This window comes from Cryptomeria japonica, chromosome 4 (genome assembly GCF_030272615.1).
Source record: "Cryptomeria japonica chromosome 4, Sugi_1.0, whole genome shotgun sequence".
NCBI lineage: Eukaryota > Viridiplantae > Streptophyta > Pinopsida > Cupressales > Cupressaceae > Cryptomeria > Cryptomeria japonica.
The window spans coordinates 593,796,691-593,818,584 of record NC_081408.1 but is presented as its reverse complement, the minus strand read 5'-3'; the positions used below and the strand labels follow the sequence as shown (position 1 = coordinate 593,818,584).

Here is a 21,894-nt window from a genome sequence, read left to right as displayed (position 1 = left end):
TCATATCAAAAAGTTCAAATTTTTTTCACAAAAAGAAGTAAATTTATGTTTTGATGATGAGATACCATCTTAAATTTTAATCTTCAATCCAAAAGTAATATTATGTTCTTACAAAGTTAGTTGATTTTTTGAATTTTTAAATTTTAAACAAAGTGAAAAGATATAAATATTAGTTTTACTATTTACTAATAAAAATGATGTCTAAAATCATAATTTACTAATTAAATAATTCAAATGAACAAAATACTTATACAACTTAATCAAATAAATTAATTCATAAAATGACTATATAAACCATATGCAAACCCAAAACAAATAATCCCGAGTATAAAAGATAGGTATCCATAACAATAACTATAACCCCTATTATCTTAACTTATTTATCCTCCAATTGACTACATAAACCGTAGTAGGTGAGCCCTACCAACGTTATTGTTTCACCGATTTTTATCACAATTGCACTAATATAATTTAAAATGCGAGATTGATGTGACCTTCCATGGAAATATTGACGTGGAGTAAGAAATTATACAGAAAATTATGTGACTTCGCCCTCGTGCAATTCGTTTCACACAGCAACCAGTTCTGCAATGTCACGTCGAAGCTATTAACATTTAGGATGCATCAGTTTTTAAATGTGATTTGACATCTTCTATAGATTTATTGACTGCCACTAAATTTATAATATATTTCCTATTTCTATCATGGATAAATTTTATAATGACTGTAAGAGGAAAAGAGCTGAATTCAAGAAGTCTACTAATCTTCTTTTCCAAAATCTGTGCTGGTTGATTACACTGGGGCGGCGCTGGCGGGGGCCGCAGCCCACCACTACTGTCTACGAAACTATGCAATATAGGCAGTAATATTCTGAATATAAATGTATTTAATATTTAATACATTTAAATATTTAAATATGGGTATTCATATTTAATATCCCAAACAAAATTATTTAATGGATTCATCTAATGAGTTTAATTGATTGTGTCAATCAATAAACTATGAACTCACATAAATTTAAATTATAAGAACTCTTATTTCAAACAATTAAAGAGTTAGGTTAGTGCTAGTATCATCCCAAGAAAATCAGTTACCAGAATTGAACACAAACTTCTTATAGAATGTAGAATGATCCTTGAACATTTTTATAAGAAACTCCTCCACGGTACACATTTTAAAATATGATTATAGAATCACTTTATATCATTTGAAGTAATAGTAATCCAAAAGTTTTCACTTGTTTTATCTATTATTCTTATTTCTTCAATAAATAAATAAATAAAATAACAACAATGTTACCCTAATTAATATTTATCAAATAAAAAATTATTATTATTTTTAAAATATTTAAAATTTAGATATATATTATTCATTAGATAAAACTAATAAAACTAATATATAAATATATAATATTTTATTAAACTTGGTAAAATAAAATTTTAATAACAAAATTTTGAAAATTATAAATAATTGCATCGAGAGGCGTTTTCAGTGACTTAATGTGTAAATAAAATAAAAACCTCAAATTTGAAAAAAAAAAGGGTAAAAATATAATAGGAAAAATTCATCAGAAGAACCTCTATTTCTCGGTCAAACTATATGTGGCCCTACATAGCCAAAATTTGTACAGTTCCAAAACAGCCACGTGGGGAATAGAAATTGGGTAACATGTAACCATTTGACTGCTTAATGTAAGTGGAGCCATTGGTAAAAGACAAATTTCGTGTCCTGTGTCGAAGATGGAATGCAGGAACCAAGCAAACACACGGGAAATTGAGACGAAGTAACTGCGTTAATTCATGGAATCTTCCTTATCACCCACTCCTATAAAGCAAAAGGTTTTGTTTTGGGCCGTCACTCATCGAATTCTCCGCCTTTACTGCAGTATTATCTTCACCCTTTCTGTCTCCCCGACTCTTTTGCACTAGTCCAGAAATGGTAAAATAAGATCCACCATTTAGGCTGCTGAATAATTCTCTTTTCAATTTAGGTGGATTTTCAATTTAGATTGTGGGTTCAATTCTTGATTCACAAAGATCAAGGCATGAAATCTACAGATAAGCAATCGGGCAGCCCCAAGACAATGCTTGGAACTGCCAAGGCTTCTCACATAATATCTAAATTGAAGGCTGCATCCACTGGAATTATCCCCACCTTTCGAACCGTGCAGATTCCTCCTCCACAGATTTTCAAAACTGATCCGGCCAATTTCCTTGCCCTAGTCCAGAAGCTTACAGGAAAGAAATCGGCACCGAAGAAGGTGACCGGTACAGTCGGTTCAAAGAAGAAGAAGAAGAAGAGTATAGTCCCAGATCAATCTGCAGCGAATCATTCCCACGCCTTGGCGGTCGTTGATGAGAATTGTTTTCCAAAGCAGGCAAGGGAAAAAGAATACCCAATTGAGAGAGATTCATTGGAGGAAGGCGGAGTGCAAATTTGTGATACTTTTTCTGAACTTTTTGGTGGATTAGAAAGGGATTTCTTGAATACCCTCATAAATTCATGGTCAGCGCGGCTACCTGAATTTCCCATGAGTTATCCTCCTGTAGAGGAGCAGATTGATTATCATACTACCATTTTTGAGACCCTAAACACTGGTGGATTTAGTCTTTTTTAGCACTAGTCCCCCTTAAACTAGTTGTTTTGAATTTCCAGCATGAGCCTTCCACGATGTGGGCATACATAGAACTGGTACGCACTTAAATATTTTAAAGATATTCCTGGTCTTTCATTTTCTCCATCCAAAAGATCAGCAGATGGTTTTACTGTAGGTCATTTGGTCGGGATTTTAGTTACTGTGTGAATTTGTGTCAATGTTTGACATATAATGGTACTATATATATGTACATCTTTCTTACGAACGGTTAAACAGAATAATACTTTGGCAACGATCTGAAAGTTGAATTAAAAATACCGGTCAATTGCTTTTAAAAGCCACTTAGTGAAACGAAAACCTAAACTACTAGCTACCATACCATTTGACTGAAGTTATATTTTTTTTCTGATGAGGATTTTGAAAAATTATAATCGACCTTTTGTCGGAATCAAGTGGTTTTGTTCTGTAATGCAAACCAAACAGGCAAGGATGAATGTTTCATGAAGCCAATTGTTTTCTCATATTTGGTTAATTAACATGTGCTTAAATGAGATTAGGAACGCCCCTATAATTGGAGTCCCTTTCCAATTGTTCGGTCTTTAACTTATAAGCTTATCAGTTCACCTCCATTCTTATAAATGGAGAGACAAAAGAAGGTTTGCTTTATGAATGATTTACATTAATATATACGCATAAATATATTTAGATTAGATTGTAATTAATTTCATTAAGTAGTATTAAATAATAAGTATAATCATATATGCGTAATGTATTATGAGATTGTCAATTTACTTTTAGGATGGTGCATGATTTGATGGATTCAAATGAATATCATATGTGTCAAATTGTAAAGATTTATTCAATGTTAGTCTTGGATCAAAGGTAAGTACTCTACTAAACATTTGATTTTAATTTTATAAATAAAATTATTATGATCTATTGTAATGGATGTGCTATGGCTTAAACAACTAGAATGGTTTTGTATTTGATACAATTGAATTATGAATTAATATTGACTAATTATCATAATCCAATATGCAATATAATTAGAATAGAAATATAAACACATAAGGCTAATGATATGGGAAAAGCATAGGGATAGGAGCAATAAATGATAAGCATGTGAACCAATTAATACATGATGAATATCATTTATAGCTATATAAAAGTATTAAGATATTTCTCAAAACAAGCGACATAACTACTTAGGGAAATGCAGTAAGCATGCATTTTTCCAAAATACGAGGTTCATGTGAATTTTGAAGGATGATTCATGTACATATGTATGTAGCATCTCAAACATGACCGAAATAAATATAATAGATAGACAAAGTTATGGTCCATGAAATATGAAGATTCTCCTTCAATGTTCCTTTTATTTTTCTTACATTCTTCCATTAATTTATACAAGACAAGGGATAAAATATTCCATGAATATGTTTTGATCCCTAAGATAAATCAAATAGAAATTGAGAATGCTAGTGATCATGTACGCCCCTTCTTCACTTGACTAACCCATAGCATGCAATTAGTTGAATGGAGACTTTCTTAGACGTATTTGAGATAAACATAACAATCTAATAATCAATGAAGAATAGAATGCATTTTTAAATGATGATAAATAAATATTTAAGTACATATTTAATCATTTAAGAATTAGAATATAGCAACAATATCTAGAAGAGCAAAGAACAAAGGATGCCACTACATTCTTCCTCCTCACCAATATTTTAATTCATAGATGACAACTAGCTCAATGAAGCATTGAATGAATTCATATCCTCCGTCACCTAATGTAACTATTTAGATTTTGATCAAACACTTTCTATTCTTCATATTTATGCCAACTAAATTTTTACTCACTATTACAGCATACATATTTATCCATGAGAAAATCCTCCATATTGAGATTTTATAACTCAGTATTTCCTCTATGTAATTTCTTAATTTCCACTCTAAATGTTATTTTCATGATTGTAACTTAAAAATGAGATTGTTATATAAAAACTCTCACTCTAATAGGGATTAGTGGGAATAAGTTTCATTCCTTCTTACAAGGATCTAATAAGCCAACCAAAAGTTAATATTAAATGAAATGAAATATGCATAAATATGAAAAATAATTCACAATTAACCTTAATAGAAGATATAGTGACAAGTTATTTGATCTAATTATATTTTAAATAGAATTTTAAAATAAAATTTAAAAAAACTACTTTGAAGAATGAAAGATGACAATTAAAGAACACACATGAGTATAGTGCATTGGTAACCATTGGAGACACGATTGCAAGGAAAAGTTAAATCTTAAAATATATAAGCTATTATTATTAAGCAAATAAAATATCACAATATCTTCCAACATACAAGTTCTTCTAAAATATCGAACATCCACACTCAAGAAAGAATGAAGCACAAGATTGTGCCATTAACCTCCTAGTTAATCCTTTTATTTATATGTAAGAAGACAACAATGAGAGATAAGCTTACTAAAAGATTCCCAACCACTCTACCACCAAAATTTAATATTTCATACAAAACTATTTAATGTGTTCACCTAATAAGCTCAATTGATCATATAAACCACCAAACTATGATCCAAGTAGATTTTGACGACAACATCGTCAAATCCAAACAATCAAAGTGCTAGATAAGTGTTGACATTAACTCAAAAACCACTTAGAAGCACTTCCCACAAACTTGTATGATCTCAAAGATTTACATAAACTAATTAATTTGATTTAACATTTTTAAATATAAAATAATTAATTCTTTTAAAATATATGTATTTATCAAAAAAAACTATTAAAATAAAAAAATATATATATAATATTTATTATATAATTTAAAATAAAAATGAAATTATAAATAATTACTTTTTAACACTAAACTTAGAAATAAAATAGGTAAACGAATGCAGATAAAATAAAATGTTTTTAAAGGCGTAAAACGAACATGAATGACAAGCCATGAATTAGGGCAGAAACAACTATCTTGTATTCAGAGAAGCTCCCCGCCAACGGTATTTGTCAGGTCAAACTATTATGTGGCACCTCCCCACCCACAACTTGTACACAGTCGAAAGTATTATTTAGAAATGGTAAGCACGCAAATATGTTTAAGATATTCCTTGTTATTCATATATATTCTCAGTGTCAATACTATACATGAACAATGCTTTTAATGTAGTCCACTTGACTGGAATTTTATGCACTCTGTTAATGTGTGTCAATCTTCAACATTTAATGTTAATATATCTTTACATCTTTCTTCCAACCGGTGAAACTGAAAATACTTTGGAAATATCGATCAATCGCTTTAAAACAATTTGATCTTATGCGTGTCGGAATAAAGTGAGTTTATCCTGTAACACATACAAAACAACTAAGGATGAACGTTTCATGAATCCTATTGTTTTCTAATACTTTGTTTATTAACATATACTAAAATGAGATTCGCAGTGCACCTATAATGCTTACATTTAAAAAATATTCTCCTTCTTATTGTTCGGTCTTAATGTGAGTATTTCTCTTCTTGAATAGTAAATAACAAAACAATAAGATATTTAGAATTTTGATTAAGAATAATTCAGTAGCTCATTAAATAGGTGTTTAATTTATTTTTTCCATTTTTATTCATAAAGAATATTTAAATATTAAAATTTATAAAAAGTTAGATAATACAATTTTTTATATATCATCAAGACCTAGTTTTATTGATGATGATTTTAATAAAACTAATTTCAAGTAGAATGATAGACATTCTATTTCTCTTGAGAAGCTAAGATAGTAGTTCCAAGGTTCTCTTTTAGTCAAGTCTTCATTGAGTTGAAATAGTATATGAAGCTGGTTGTACTAAAGCAATCATCAAGAAGTCATTTACAATCAATATGGTCTTATAAGCTCATTTATGAAAGTGTCAAATAAATACCAAGTCACAGTAATTTTTTTCAAAATGGACAAAGAGATCAAGCATCATTAGAGTGATTTTTTAGCCCACCATGAAGCAATACACTTTTTTTCTAGTTACTCCAACTTAAAGAAATTTAGCCCTTCTCTAAGAATTTAGAAAACTAAAGTTATAAGCATGATAAGATCTAGTGTAGTGTATACTCATTGACAATCTAGCATACTATATCCAATGCTCATGCTAGTGTGTATGTGTGTGCGTAATGCACGCCATCAAACTATATTCTATGTATGAGAATATTAAATAAAATAAAATTGTCCACCTAAATTTAAGTTTTAAAACTTTAGGAAATAATATTTTTAAAATATTGTATACTATCTGACATACTAGTTGTAGGCTAAAAAATTAAACAACTTTTGCTTGATTATTGATATTTGGCACTCAACATGTGTCTCCAAGGTATGTATATATATATATATATATATATATATATATAGAGAGAGAGAGAGAGAGAGAGAGAGAGAGAGAGAGAGAGAGAGAGAGAGAGAGAGAGAGAGAGAGAGAGAGAGAGAGAGAGAGAGAGAGAGAGAGAGAGAGAGAGAGAGAGAGATATTTCACTATATTGAATACAACAAATAAAATATAGTTGAATGAAATAGATGTAAATCAATCGATAAGGTTTTAAACTTTAATTTGTTATAGGATAACTCACAATCATCATGCTTCTAATAAATGTAATAGCCCTTGTCCTAATCACTACATACAAATTTCTTGACATTCTTAGCAACATACAAATAATTTATAATTAATAGTAATAGAAATTATGTCTTAATCATGACATACTAACATCTAGACATTCTTAACAAAATGATTTATTTCAATGAAAAACACGAGCAATAATGAATATGAATAATGCTACTTGTGCTAAAATCAATATAAACCAATATGTATGATAGTTAATATTGGATACTAGGTTAATTCAAAGTGAAAATAAATATATTGTGAGAGTCCCAATGATTAGTATCAAATAATTTGGGTACCATAACCTCTTGCAAAATCATTTTAATACATCTTCATTCAAGGATGTAGATATATAGAGATGAAGCAAAGTAGAAATCTATGGAAATCCAAATGAAAAACAATGAGAAAAAACATTGCGTATTGGTGCACAAAGTCTCAAGTAAAAATTTTAGCATTCCTTTCCAAGATGTGTCTAAAGTATTTTTTTAAATATGCTCTTATGCCTTATAAATTATCTCATAACCTCATCATTGACTTGGGCAATCCATTTGGGATCCATTATTTACATTTGAATATGTTCTATGATGTGTCATTATTACACGCCACTAATATGATCAAAAGTTATAGTCCATCATGTAGCCCACACTAGTTGCTTTTACATGCATCATAAGATCACCATGCAATCTTTTATTGAAGGGAGTTGAGCTGGTTGTTGTTTCCAAAAGATACACCTTTTCAAAAAATTATCCCATTTTAGTTAAAGATCTCTCAAGAAGTTGTTATACACGAAGAAATTGGATATCATGATTTTTAATATAAATCAATTTAAATGTATTTTCTAAAATTAATTTTGATTATTAGTTAAAATGTTTTAGTCTAAAACTATATCTGTGAGTAATTAAAAACTATATAAATGAAGATATTTAAAAAATAATAATATAAAATAGATTGAATTCTACACAATAAATATATGGATTCAAAAAATTCTATCAGAATAGGTTTCAATAATTGGGTGGCGTAGAACGAAACCACGGCCTACTAGCATTGTGTAGGAAACCCTGCAATAATAATTTAGGCATTGCTATTCTCATAGATTTGGCTTGTCTGTCCTATTATTGCCCGCAAGTGGTCATCTTACAAAGAGGGAATCTGCTTATACCTCCCTGCAATTCAAAGAGACAGACGTGTGCCTCCACTCTACATTTCCAATTTATCGCCAGAGATAAAATGAATGACAGACACCAAATAAAAGCTGATCAAAATTTAACCGTAAAAATCTCTCTTTAAAATGCAAGAAATTAAGAGGATTAATTTTTGTGGTCCTACTTTTATTCAAATGTATAACTTAATGTCATGTGTGTTCCTCTCTTTTTTTTTTGAGATCCATTATCTATTTCACAAAGACATTAAATAAACAATTAGCTAAGATCAATATAAGCCCAAAAACAGCTACCGCCCACGGTATGAGTCTAGCTGGGATATGGGTGGAAGTAGTTGCAGTATTTCTCGGTCAAACTATTATGTGGAACCTACACAGCCACAAACAAGTTAGGTGACCTTATGTGTGTCGGCACAAAGTGGATTTGTCATGCAATGCATTTAAAACAGGTAAGGATGAATGTTTCGTGAAAATCGACCTTATCTTTCAGGATGGTAGATGATTTGATGAATGCAATAAAAATACAAGGTATATTCAATGTTAGCCTTGGACAAAAGTTTAGATGCAGCTAGTCTGTTAAATATTTGGTTTTCATTTTATAATTTAAATGATTACAATTATGGTTGCCAGGACAGCTTTACATCAGTAGACATGATTCGGTCAATCAATTAGATTGTTTTGTATTTGATGTGATCAAATTATGGAACATGATTAATTAATTAATGTTGGAATGTGAAGTCCAAATCGGACTCTTAGTTACCAATGGTTGAGTCATCATGGCTATCTTAGCTAGCAATGGTTGCGTCATCATGGATTATGCGAGTCATACTTACTATATTTAGTAAGTTGTATTCAAGTAGGACTCTGCAACTCGGTTATTTTAAGCTACTCGAAGTCATGTTTTGATTGATAGTTTTGAGATTGTTCTAACTCTGTAATTCCCGAGGTTGTTTTACTGGTATATTTTTACTAGGTTTTTCCACGTAAATCTGTGTGTTATGTGCTATTGTTCTTCTTTGCAATTTTTCAGCACTTGTTATTTTTCTCACAATTATTAGTATCAAATATATTAAATCGGTTATATTAGGATTGTAGGTAGATACAAATAGTGATAAGGAAAGAGTATAAAGGCTATCATCAAGAAAGGGTAAGTATATCATGTGTTGTTATACAAATAAATGGATTGAAGAATTACTTTTAAACATTAAATTTTTAAGACTGCTGAAAACAACATCTTTAATGGAATGATCATAACATGACAATGGCATGCGTGTGGGCTCTTGCGGGCGGCCAAGCTAGGGCTTTGATGCCCTAGCTCGTGGGAGGTGGAGCTGCAGGTGGGTTGTGGAGGGGAGGGAAGTGCAAGTGTGGTGGGGGTGTGAAGTTGCAGGTGAGGTTAGGCAGGGTTCGGCAGAGGGAGGAGAGGATGAAATGGGAGGCTGCAGGTGGAGTGTTGGCTGCGAGTGGCTGGGCTTAGGGGTTGCTACGGGCGATGGGCTTTCAGGGGGATAGGGGTTTCGGTCGGCTCCCTCTCTCTGTGGTTCTTGGGGGTGGGATCGTGAGTGTCGTGCCTTCCTGAGTGGCCCTTTGGGGTGTGGGCTTTTTTTTTTATCTTGTATAACTTTTCGAAGCTCCAATGATGAGTATTGGTGGTGAGTACTCGCAAGTACCTCCCGCCATGGATTTTCGCATTACGGTGGGCTTAAAACCTCCATTCCAGAGTATGAAGACTTTTAACAATAACCTTTTCTCATCTGAATTGGGATCGGGGACTGCTGGTAATTCTCGCATTATGAAGATTAATAGTTGCCTAGAGGGATGCAGTGAGAGACTGAAGCTGGTTATTACTCCTGAGGTGATAGCTGAAGATGTTGAGTACTTTTCAAAACACTCACTTTATTGCAAGTTTTTTGGGAATGAGGGTTTCTTTGTAGTTTTTGGAAAATTGGGCGCATAGGACTTGGGCTCCGGAAGGGGAAATGGAAATTATGATGCTGGCAAACAACTATATCATGGTTACCTTCAACTACATGGAGGATCGCAATAGGGTCTTTGAAGAAGGCTCGTATTTTTACAACCAGGTGGGGTTGTTCATCAAACCTTGGCATGCGGGGTTTAACCCTTCGGAGGAGCTCCCAAATAGGGTTCCAGTGTGGGTTCATTTGCCACATTTTCTTGTGTAATGTTGTCGGGAGCTTGTGCTACAGTTGCTAGCCGCACTACTTGGGAATCTAGTGGGATCTTCAACGCAAACCCTAGGGAGAAAGGTAATGAACTTTGCATGTATCTGTGTTGAAATTGATTGTAGTAAACCTTTTCTAGATGCTATAGATATGTGTGCAGGCTCTTATTCATGGGTTCAGTAGCTAGATTACGAGACTTTACCTTGTCACTGTCGTTTGTGTCATGAGTATGGTCATTTATAGCGTGAGTGCACTAGATATAAACCGGTGGTACACCAACCTCAATAGCCAACCTAGAGTCATGATAGGGCTAATAAAGGAAAAGATATTGTGTCAGCCGAGGTAGAGGTTGCTAATGGTTTTGTCTCAGTTAAGACAAGGAATAGGAATTGAGGACAAAAGAGGTCCTTACAGGAGAGACAGGAGGAGGATACCTTTAACAGATTTGAGGCCTTGGATGACCTTAGCCATCAGGAAGTGAATCCGGGGTTAACTCCTTTGGACCAAGGTGCTTCAGGGGGGGGTCTGGAAAGAGGTATTGAGGATTTTACCCAGGCCTTGCAAGTGATTGGAAGCCAACAAATGGAGATGGATCAGACAGTAGGGGTCCAGTTGAGAATCATTCCTAGTTTGGAGATAAATTTGGTTTGGGGGGAGGGCTCTCCAATAGCCCTGAAATTGGAATTGGATGGGGCTAAAAGTAACAAGTCTTTCGTTCACCTGGGTCTGCATTAGAAAGATATTAAGAAAAGTGCTACGGAGAAGAACTCAAAGGTTGGCAGAAAGAAGGATTTGGATAAAATCAAGTTGATGAGAGAAAATTTGGTTGAGTCAGGGTCAGAAAAGACTTTGGATTCTTACTTTTCCAATCCTTCTAAATGATTGTGCTCTCATGGAATGTAAGGGGCTTGAATAACAGCCCTAGACAAAAAGTTGTTCAGGATTTGATTAGGAATCATTCACCTAATGTCCTGTTCTTGCAAGAAACTAAAATCTCAGTGGAGAGTATGATGGGTCTAGTGCCAAAGCTCTCGGGGTGAGGTAAATGTCAGTGTATTGGGGTAGCTGGTTCCTCTGGAGGGGTTGCCTGTCTTTGGAACCCTTCAAGGATTCACCCTGTCTGGTGGGTGGCTTCCAGATCTTTGCTATTCGGGGTTGCCTCTATTCTTGAGACCAGAGATCTTATTTTGTTTACTAATATATATGCCCCCACCGATCTTCAGGGAAAACAGAACTTATGGTCTCATATTTCTTGTATGCGAAGGTTGGTCCCTTTCCATCCTTGGATTATGGAGGGAGATTTCAATGCTATCCTTGAGTTGAGTGAGAAGAAGGTGGGTGTCATGCAGTTGGAGCCCTCTTTCCTTTTTCGAGATAGTATTTCATCGCTGCATGTTGTTGACATTAAGCATGGTAATGGTTTGTTCACTTGGAACAATAGGAAAGTGGGGGAGTGTTGGATTGCAGAGAGGCTGGACCGATTTCTGGTTTCCAGTTTTTGGGTTGGTGAGGGGTCGTCCACAAGTTCTGAGATTCTTGATTGGAGAGGGTCAAACCACTGGCCTATCAAGTTGGTTTCTTCTTCTGCCTGCGTTGCTCACTCTCCTTCATTCAAATTCCAACTTATGTGGCTTTGGGATCCTGCTTTGCCGACTTTTGTTGAGTAGTGGTGGAGGAAGGGGAGGATGGCCTTTGACACTGCTATGTACTCTTTTTCCAAGCAGCTACAGTTTGTTAAGTTTCAGCTTAAGCAATGGAATCGGAAAGGTTTCAAGAACATTTTTCATGCTAAGAAAGCTGCCCAAACAATGTTAAATGGCATCAATAGTGAAATCAGAGAGCATGGTTTGTCTAAAGCTTTGCTTAGGGAGGAGGAGAGGGCTGTCAAGGCTTTAGAGGAATGGGAGCTCAGGGAAGAAATTTACTGGAAATAGAGAGCCCATATACACTTATACCTAAGCGTGAGGGGGTCGACAAGTTAGGCCAGTTCCGTCCTATATCTCTCTACAATGTTATTTATAAGATCATCTCTAAGCTAATTGCAGAGATGCTGAAGAAGTGTCTGGGGGTTGTTATCTCTGAGGAACATAGAGAGTTTGTGGAAGGGCATCAAATTCTGGATGGTGTGGTCATTGCTACAAAGACCATTCATTCTATGGCAACCTCCAAGGAAAAAGCTATGCTTATCAAGTTAGACATGGCTAAGGCGTACTATAGAGTTCATTGGTCATTCCTCTAGAAGATCCTTAGGGCTTTTGGCTTTGTCAAGGAATGGATTCAATGGGTTATGAGTGGAGTTACATCCACCTTTTTCTCAGTGCTAATCAATGGAGATCAAAATGAGCTATTTGGTGCATCTAGGGGCCTCCGTCAGAGGGACCCCCTCTCCCCTTACTTATTCATTCTCCTCGCTGAGGGACTGGGGAGGCTGATCAAACATAATGTGGGTTTGGGCAGTATTCAGGGTTGGAGCTGGGGTAATGACTTGTAGCCACAGTCTCATTTGTAGTTTGTTGATGACACAACCTTGATGGGACTTGCTCGGATCAGAGAAGCTACAAATCTACGTAAGGTTTTGGATGTTTATCTAGTGGCCTCGGGCCAATTGATCAATGAAGATAAATATTCTATCATTTTCTTCAACACCCCTGGAACTATTCAAAGGAGGATTGCTCTTATCTTGAGATTCCAAGTTGGCTCTCTACCCTTGACTTATTTGGGTATTCCTATTTCTCCTGGTAACCCTCCTTGGGAGTCATGGCAGGGTATCTTGGATAAATTTCGTTCGAAGGTTGAACATTGGACTCATAGATGGTTGTCATTTTCTAGGAGGGTTAAAATGATTCAGTCATTGGTTCAGGCTCTTCTGATCTATCAATGTATGCTTCAAGTGGCTCCTAAGTGATTCTTGAAAGGCTTGGACTCTTTGGCAAGGCAATTCTTATGGGCAGGCAATCTATCCTCTTCCAAATGGAGTCTTGTCAATTGGGACTTGGTGTGTAGCTCGAAGAAATCGAGGGGGCTTGGTTTAAGGTAGGCTATTTTATTTGAGGAGGCTTTGGCGGCTAAATCGTACTAGAGGTGGTGTGTCGAGTAAGATTGTGGCTAGGCTAAGATTTTGGCCTACAAATATATGCAAAGGATCCTTGTACAGGAGGTTCCAAGATATCCGCTTGAGGGTAAAGGCTTGACGATTTGGTTTACTCTCATGAAGGGGGCCTCTCTCATCAAGGAAGGACTCTTTTGGATCTGCAGGAGGGGGGAAGAGGTCATTTTCTAGAATGACTCTTGGGATGGGTACCCCCCCATCCTTGATCAGTTTCCTAATCTTGGGAACCTTAGCCAAAGGTTTTTGGAGGCAGGGTGGTCAAGGGTGAGTGACTTCAAGACTATTTACAGGTGTGGGTGGCTGGAGATGGAGTGGTGGAAGGATCCTAATGAGTGGTCAGGTGTTGGGATGGGGGAGGACTGTGCTGAGTTACATGGCATTCTAGCAAGTAGACACTGTAGTGGCATCAAGGATAGGGATGGACTTGCTTGGTCCTTGAATCATAAGGGTGTCTTTACTATAACTAGTGGATATAGGGAACTCTTGAACCAAAGATTGGAGGGAAGAGAGGTGCATTGATGGAAACAGGTTTGGAACAATTCTTCTTGGCCGAAGTGCGACTGCTTCTCTTGGACTCTAGCCTTGAATAGATGCCCAACTTGGGATAATATTCACAAGCGGGGATTCTTGGGGCCTTCGATTTGTGATTTGTGTGGTAATGGGGAGGAAGACTCCTCACATCTATTCTTTATATGCCCCTTCTCTATTCTTATTTGGCATTACTGGTGGGGGACGTGGAAGTGTCCTTGTCTTCATACAAATTCTCTGGTGGAGTTTTGGAGTAGTTTGGGCAGACCTCCTATCTTGTCCCCCTTCCTCTAGATGGTCTAGTATATTGGGCCCATTTTCATTCTCTCACAGATCTGGCTTGAGGGGAACAAAAGGATCGTTCATGAGGCCAGACTGTTAGTGCAACAAGTGTGGAATAGAATCATGGTTATGATTTGGGAGATGGTGGAAGCTAAATGTGAGGTGAATTTTCCTTTGGATAGAGATGAGGCAGATATCATGAGTAGGTTTGGCTGGCAGGAGTTGTCTCCCACCTCCACTTGTGTTAGAAGAGGTAGGAATGCTATGAATAAGGTCCAAAGGGTGGGAAGGTGGAGACCCCCCCAGGATGATTTTATCAAGATTAACATTGATGGCTCCTCTAGGGGTAACCCAGGCCTTGCAGGGGTTGGTGCTATTGGTAGGAATTGTTTGTGGGAGGTGGTTTTCTTCTTTTCAGTGCATAAAGGGAGGCAATCTAATAATCTTATGGATGGACTTGCTATTCTCTATGCCCTAGAGCGGACTTGGGAGTTGGGTAGAAGGAAGGTTATCTGTGAATCAAATTCACAAATTATTGTTAATTTGCTAGCTGAGAAGAAGGTGAGTGGGATTCATTGGCAACTGGTAGGGATTGTTCATCAGATTCTTCAAATTAGTTCTTTAATGGAGCAGGTGTCTTTCATCCACATTCCTCATGAATGGAATAGAGCATTTGATTTTTTGGCTAAGTGGGCTTCGGAACATGACAGTGATTGGAAAATTGAAGGTTCGGAGCATCTTTCCCCAGATTACTATGAGGTCTTGCAGAAGATTTTTGCTGAGGACATGGATAGTAATGATGTTGGTTGATCTTGGTCTGAGCCTGAGGCTCTTTTTTGGGGCCTTGGGGCTTTGGCCCTCTTGTAATTTTTGTGTCTATGTTTCAATAAAGTTTTTACCCCTTTTATTCAAAAACATTAAATTTCCAAGCGTGAATAATTTATTTTTTAGTATGTGACATATCAAACATGCATTAAGTTAACATAATAGATAAACAATTTTATGATTCATGAAAGATGAAGATTCTTCTTCACTGTTGTTTTCTTTCTTCTATGTTCTCCTATGAATTCTTACAAAACAAGTGACAAAATATTTAATGATTAACTTCTTGTCCACAAGATAAATAAAAAAATAGAACGTTAGTGATCATGTACACCACCTCTTCAATTGATTACCCCTATATCATGCAACTATTTAGAAAGAGATCTTGTCGGAAGTATTTGAGATAAACATAAACACATAAAACTAGATTGACAAGAAAATGTTTAAGAACATATAATCACCCAGGAATCAAAATATCACAATTATAGTTAGAAGAGTAAATCATGAGAAAAATTGTATTGTACTAGACATAGAATAAAATTTATTATCATTACCCCAAGCACAAGCATAATCTAATTCTTGTAACAACCAAACTAAATCTAATGTCAATGAACCTTTGTAACAACCAAACTAATTCTTGAGAAGCTAAGAATTCATTGTAGAGTTAGTTGCAAGGTTCCCTTTTAGTCAATTCTTGATTAAGTTGAAATAGTATATGAAGCTGGTTGTACTAAAGCAATCAGAAAGTCATTTACAATCAATATGGTCTTATAAGCTCATTTATGGAAGTGTTAAGTAAATACCAAGTCACACGATAGTATATTTTTCGTTAATATTTTCAAAATTGATGAGGAGATCAAGCATCATTAGACTGCTTTTTTACCCGACCATGAAGCAATACACTTATTTTCTACTTACTCCAACTTAAAGAAATTTAGCCCTTCTCTAAGGATTTGCAAAACTAAAGTTATATGTATCATAAGATCTAGTGTAGTGTATACTCATTGACAATCTAGCATGCTATATCCAATGCTCATGCTAGTGTGTATGTGTGTGTAATGTACATTGTCAAAATATATTTTATGCATGAGAATATTAAGTTAAATAAAATAGTCCACCTAAATCAAACTTTTAAAACTTTAGGAAATAATATTTATAAAATATTGTCTACTATCTGACATACAAGTTGTAGGCTAAAAAATTTAACTACTTTTTCTTGATTACATATATATATATATATATTTATAAAGAGAGAGAGAGAGAGAGAGAGAGAGAGAGAGAGAGAGAGAGAGAGAGAGAGAGAGAGAGAGAGAGAGAGAGAGAGAGAGAGAGAGAGAGAGAGAGAGAGAGAGAGAGAGAGAGAGAGAGAGAGAGAGAGAGAGTTTTCACTATATTGAATACAAGAAATAAAATATAGTTGAATGAAATAGATGTAAATCAATCCATAAGGTTTTAAACTTTAGTTTGTTATAGGATAACTGACAATCATCATGCTTCTAATAAATGTAATAGCCCTTGTCCTAATCACCACATACAAATATCTTGACATTCTTAATGAGATAGAAATAATTTATAATTAACAATAATAGAAAGTATGTCTTAATCATTACCTACTAACATAAAGACATTCTTAACAAAATGATTTATTTTAATGAAAAAAAAGAGCAATAATGGATATGAATAATGCTACTTGTGCTAAAATCAATATAAAACAATATGTATGATAGTTAATATTGGATACTAGGTTAATTCATAGTGATAATAAATATATTGTGAGAGTCCCAATGATCAGTATCAAATAATTTTAGGTACCATAACCTCTTGCAAAATCAGTTTAATACATCTTCATTCAAGGATGTAGATATATATAGATGAAGCCAAGTAGAAAACTATGGAAATCCAAATGAAAAACTATGTGAAAAAACATTGTGTATTGATGCAAAAAGTCTCAAGTCAAAATTCTAACATTCCTTTCCAAGATGTTTCTAAGATAGTTTTTATAATATGCTCGTATGCGTCATAAATTGTCCCATAACCTCATCATTGACTTTGGCAATCCATTTTGGATCCATTATTTACATTTGAATATGTTCTATAATGTGTCATTATTACATGCCACTAATATGGTCAAAATTATAGTCCATCATCTAACCCACAATACTTGCTTTTACATGCATCATAAGATCACCATACAATCTTTTATTGAAGGGAGTTGAGCTAGTTGTTGTTTCCAAAAGATAGACCTTTCCAAAAAATTCTTCCATTTTAGTTAAAGATCTCTCAAGAAGTTGTTATACATGAAGAAATTGGATATCATAATTTTTATTATGAATCAATTTAAATGTATTTTCTAAAATTAATTTTGATTATTAGTTAAAATGTTTTAACCTAAACCTATATCTATGAGTAATTAAAAACTTTATAAATGAAGATATTTAAAAAATAATAATATAAAATAGATTAAAATCTATAAAATAAATATATGGATTCAAAAAATTCTATTAGGATAGGTTTCAATAATTGGGTGGCATAGATGAAACCACGACCTATTACCATTGTGTAGGAAACCCTTCAATAATAATTTAGGCATTGGTATTCTCATAGATTTGGCTTGTCTGTCCTATTATTACCTGCAAGTGGTCAACTTACAAAGAGGGAATATCCTTATACCTCCTTTCAATTCAAAGAGACAGACGTGTGCCTCCACTCTGTATTTGATGTGATCGAATTATGGAACATGATTAATTAACTATTAGTATCAAACATATTAAATAGGTTATATTAGGATTGTTGGTAGATACAAATAGTGATAAGGAAAGAGTATAAAGCCTATTATCAAGAAAGGGTAAGTATATCATGTGTTGTTATACAAATAAATGGATTGAAGACTTGCTTTTAAACATTAAATTTTCAAGTATGAATAATTTATTTTTTAAGTATGTGACATATCAAACATGCATTTAGTTAACTTAATAGATAAACAATTTTATGATTCATGAAAGATGAAGAATCTTCTTTAGTGTTATTTTCTTTCTTATATGTTCTCCTATGAATTCTTACAAGACAAGTGATAAAATATTTAATGATTAACTTCTTGTCCACAAGATAAATAAACTATTAGAATGTTAGTGATTATGTACACCACCTCTTCAATTGATTACCCCGATATCATGCAACTATTTAGAAAGAGATCTTGTCGGAAGTATTTGAGATAAACATAAACACATAAAAATAGATTGACAAGAAAATGTTTAAGAACATATAATCACAGAGGAATCAAAATATCGCAATTATAGTTAGAAGAGTAAATCATGAGAAGAATTGCAATGTACTAGACATAGAATAAAATTTATGATCATTAACCCAAGCACAAGCATAATCTTATTCTTGTAACAACCAAACTAAATCTAATATCAATGAATCTTTGAATGATATTTAAATTAAATGATTCTTAATGAACCCACTAGAAAAAATCAGCTGGGATCCAGTCTATACCTCATAAAATAACCCGTGACTATTAAATGAATCTAAATGTGACATTAAATCCTTCATAAAAATAAAATCAAAATATAACAATTAAATAACCCCTATTAACTTCACTTATTTAAATTAGACCTAATTAACAACAATTAAATTCCAAATTTGTCCTTTATCCGAAGTGAGCCCTACTAACATTAGTGTTTCATCCATTTTTAACACTATTGCATGCAAGTAAGGGGACCTTTTATAGATTGCCGTACCTTGAATTTTCCTTGTGTGTAGCTAATTTAATTTAATTTAAAGGGCTTGTAACGTGACGCAACATAATACGAGATTGATAAAAATTATTCAAGGACTTCCCCGCATGCAAATAGTTTCAACAGTTAAATTCATTTTTCAAAAATTTAAGGACTTCATTGGATAAGTCTGCAGTTTTACAAATTATGAAAGATTCTATTATTTAATGAAAGATGCGGATTGAGTCCAGTTATTCTGGAAGAGCATGTGCGTCGTCCGTTTAGCAATACAAAACTGGTTGAAATGTATCTTTCGATTTATTTGAGATCCATTACATTAGTTTATTATTTTATAGGGTTTGTTTTTTATAATAGATAAGTATAACATGTTATGGCTGGTTCAGTATAGATATAAATTATATGTATATAGACTTGGAATTCAAGTTTTTTAAAATTTTAATATATTGATACAAATAATGGAAATAATGGATTTGACAACCAATCTTATCTGTCATGCAAATTTTGATAATAGTTAAAATTATCATAAAAGTACACATAATTTTATAAAACATTTGATGGTTCATCTAAATTCTTTTTTCATGTGATAAATCTTTTAGAATTTTAATTATGTTTTATAATAAATATGTTAAAATATAGTTACGCAACCATTAAATTTAGATCAAAATTTTTTGAATATCTTTGGTAGATAACATTTTTTCTATATATTATCTTTTTAGCTTATGCACTTCCACATTATCACCATAGTTAATGGAGAGACACTTCAATACTTTGCAATCAAACTTCAATATCTTATATTTCTATATTTTGTAGTTCAATTTCGATATTTTCTCTCTAGAGACAAGTACATATCCCTAAAAGCTAAAAACTCTAATATGCTATAATGAAGGGTTTTTTCCTAAGCAAATTTGCTTAAAATTCGTATCCACAAGACTTGTAGTAGGAGACCTATAAATCAAACAACTTAAATTGCTTTACCTATTACTCAAGTAATATGTTATTCTAATAGCTTATATTGATAATTCTATAACCCCCCACCTCCTCCTATTTAGTTAAATAAATTCCTACATTTATTTGCATTCCTTTGAAGGCACTTTCACTGTACACACAAGATCCTTAGGTGTTTGTACCAATATGTCTAGTCAACTTGCACCATAATATGGTTTTCTCTATAAGAAACCGAAGGTCCTTTCAATGAGACACTTATAGATTGTTACATTTAATGGTACTAATATCTACTCAAAATAGAGTCACAAATCAAACAAACTTGAGAAAGGCCATGGATCGATGCTAAATGGAAGCTAAAGTCTACCACAATCAATTATCAAGTGACAAAATATTTATATCTCCCAAATACACACTATCACCATCAATAGTCTCATAAGCTAAGAACCACTTCCTATAGCAGGACTCGTGTAATGTTATTTACTTAGGATATTGATGGCTCAAGGATGATAGTGTTAGGGTTTCAAGAAGATCCGAAGCAAATATGAACTAACAATTATATGCAGATTTAAATACAAAAGATAAAGAAATAAAACAAGACACAGATAACATAGAGATTTAACGTGGTTCACCTAAAATGGGTTATGTCCACCATACACAGCCGTCCAATCTTTCTTATTATCCAGAAAAAATAGTACATCAACCTTACAATGCCTTAAGCATCCTAGCCGCTTATAACATGCATTTTTAGGGCAAAAAACAAAGTCGGCCTTTTTAGGGTTTTATTACAATGTCGGTTTTTATCAACAAAAAATGGCAAAAAAAAATTTCTCAGGGGCTGCTGCCCCCAAACCCTTGCCCGGGGCCCAACCCGACCCCAGACCCCAGCGAGGATACGTGCTGAGTGTACAATACTTTGCTGATCAGTCACCACATTTCAACAATCTCCCACTTGGAGACTGATTAGGCTCCACACTGAACAATCTCCCACTTGGAGACTGATACTACATGACACCACTGTACATGCAACATCCACTGGATAAAACACTAGGACTTGACTAGTATAAATTTCACAATTATCAATCAAGAAGACCAACATAAACTGATGAAGAAATCAGCTTCTCTTGTGGAACTGCCTTTGTGAACATATCGGCAGGATTCTCACTTGTGTGAATCTTCTCAAGCCGTAACTGACCCTCCTCCAAAATAGTCCAGATGAAGTGGTACCTGAGCTGAATGTGCTTTATCCTTGAATGAAAAGTAGAGTTCTTCGCAAGATGAATGGCACTCTAGCTATTAGTATACAATGGGCTATCCTCTTGTGTCTGACCCAATTCCTTCAAAAAACATTGCAACCAAATCATCTCTTTGTTGGCTTCTGTAGCAGCAACATACTCAGCTTCAGTGGTTGAAAGTGCAACAACCTTTTGCAGCCTAGAAATCCAACTGACTGCAGTTCCCCCTATAGTAAAAATATACCTTGTAGTACTCCTCCGTGAATCAATATCACCCGCTAGATCAGAGTCAACAAATCCACTTAGAGCAGCATTAGATCCTTTGAAACATAATGCCTTCGTAGTAGTTTCTTTCAAATACCGAAGAATCCATTTCATAGCATTCTAATGTTCCATACCCGGATTACTCATAAACCTGCTCACAACTCCCACTGCATGTGCAATATCTAGCCTTATGCATACCATTGCATACATAAGACTGCCAATAGCTAATGAATACGAGATGTTAGACATTTTATTAACCTCTTCCTGTGCCTTTGGGCACATCTCCTTAGTCAATTTGAAATGACTAGCCAAAGGTGTACTAATTGCTTTTGCATCCTGCATGTTAAATCTTTTCAACACCTTCTTTATATACTCACTTTGGGACAA

General features: G+C 34.1%; 1 protein-coding gene across 1 annotated transcript; it reads left to right on the top strand.

Moving 5' to 3' along the window:
- Nucleotides 1-1,936: 1,936 nt before the first annotated feature.
- On the top strand, nucleotides 1,937-2,671 carry LOC131078703 (uncharacterized). Its single transcript, XM_058016475.2, has one exon. It carries the CDS (start codon nucleotides 2,045-2,047, stop codon nucleotides 2,615-2,617), a length of 573 nt encoding a protein of 190 aa, XP_057872458.2. The 5' UTR covers nucleotides 1,937-2,044; the 3' UTR covers nucleotides 2,618-2,671.
- The last annotated feature ends 19,223 nt before the right edge of the window (nucleotides 2,672-21,894 follow it).

Bases quoted from the DNA above. Each gene is read 5' to 3' on its own strand.
- LOC131078703 (XM_058016475.2), top strand. From the start codon at position 2,045: ATGAAATCTACAGATAAGCAATCGGGCAGCCCCAAGACAATGCTTGGA.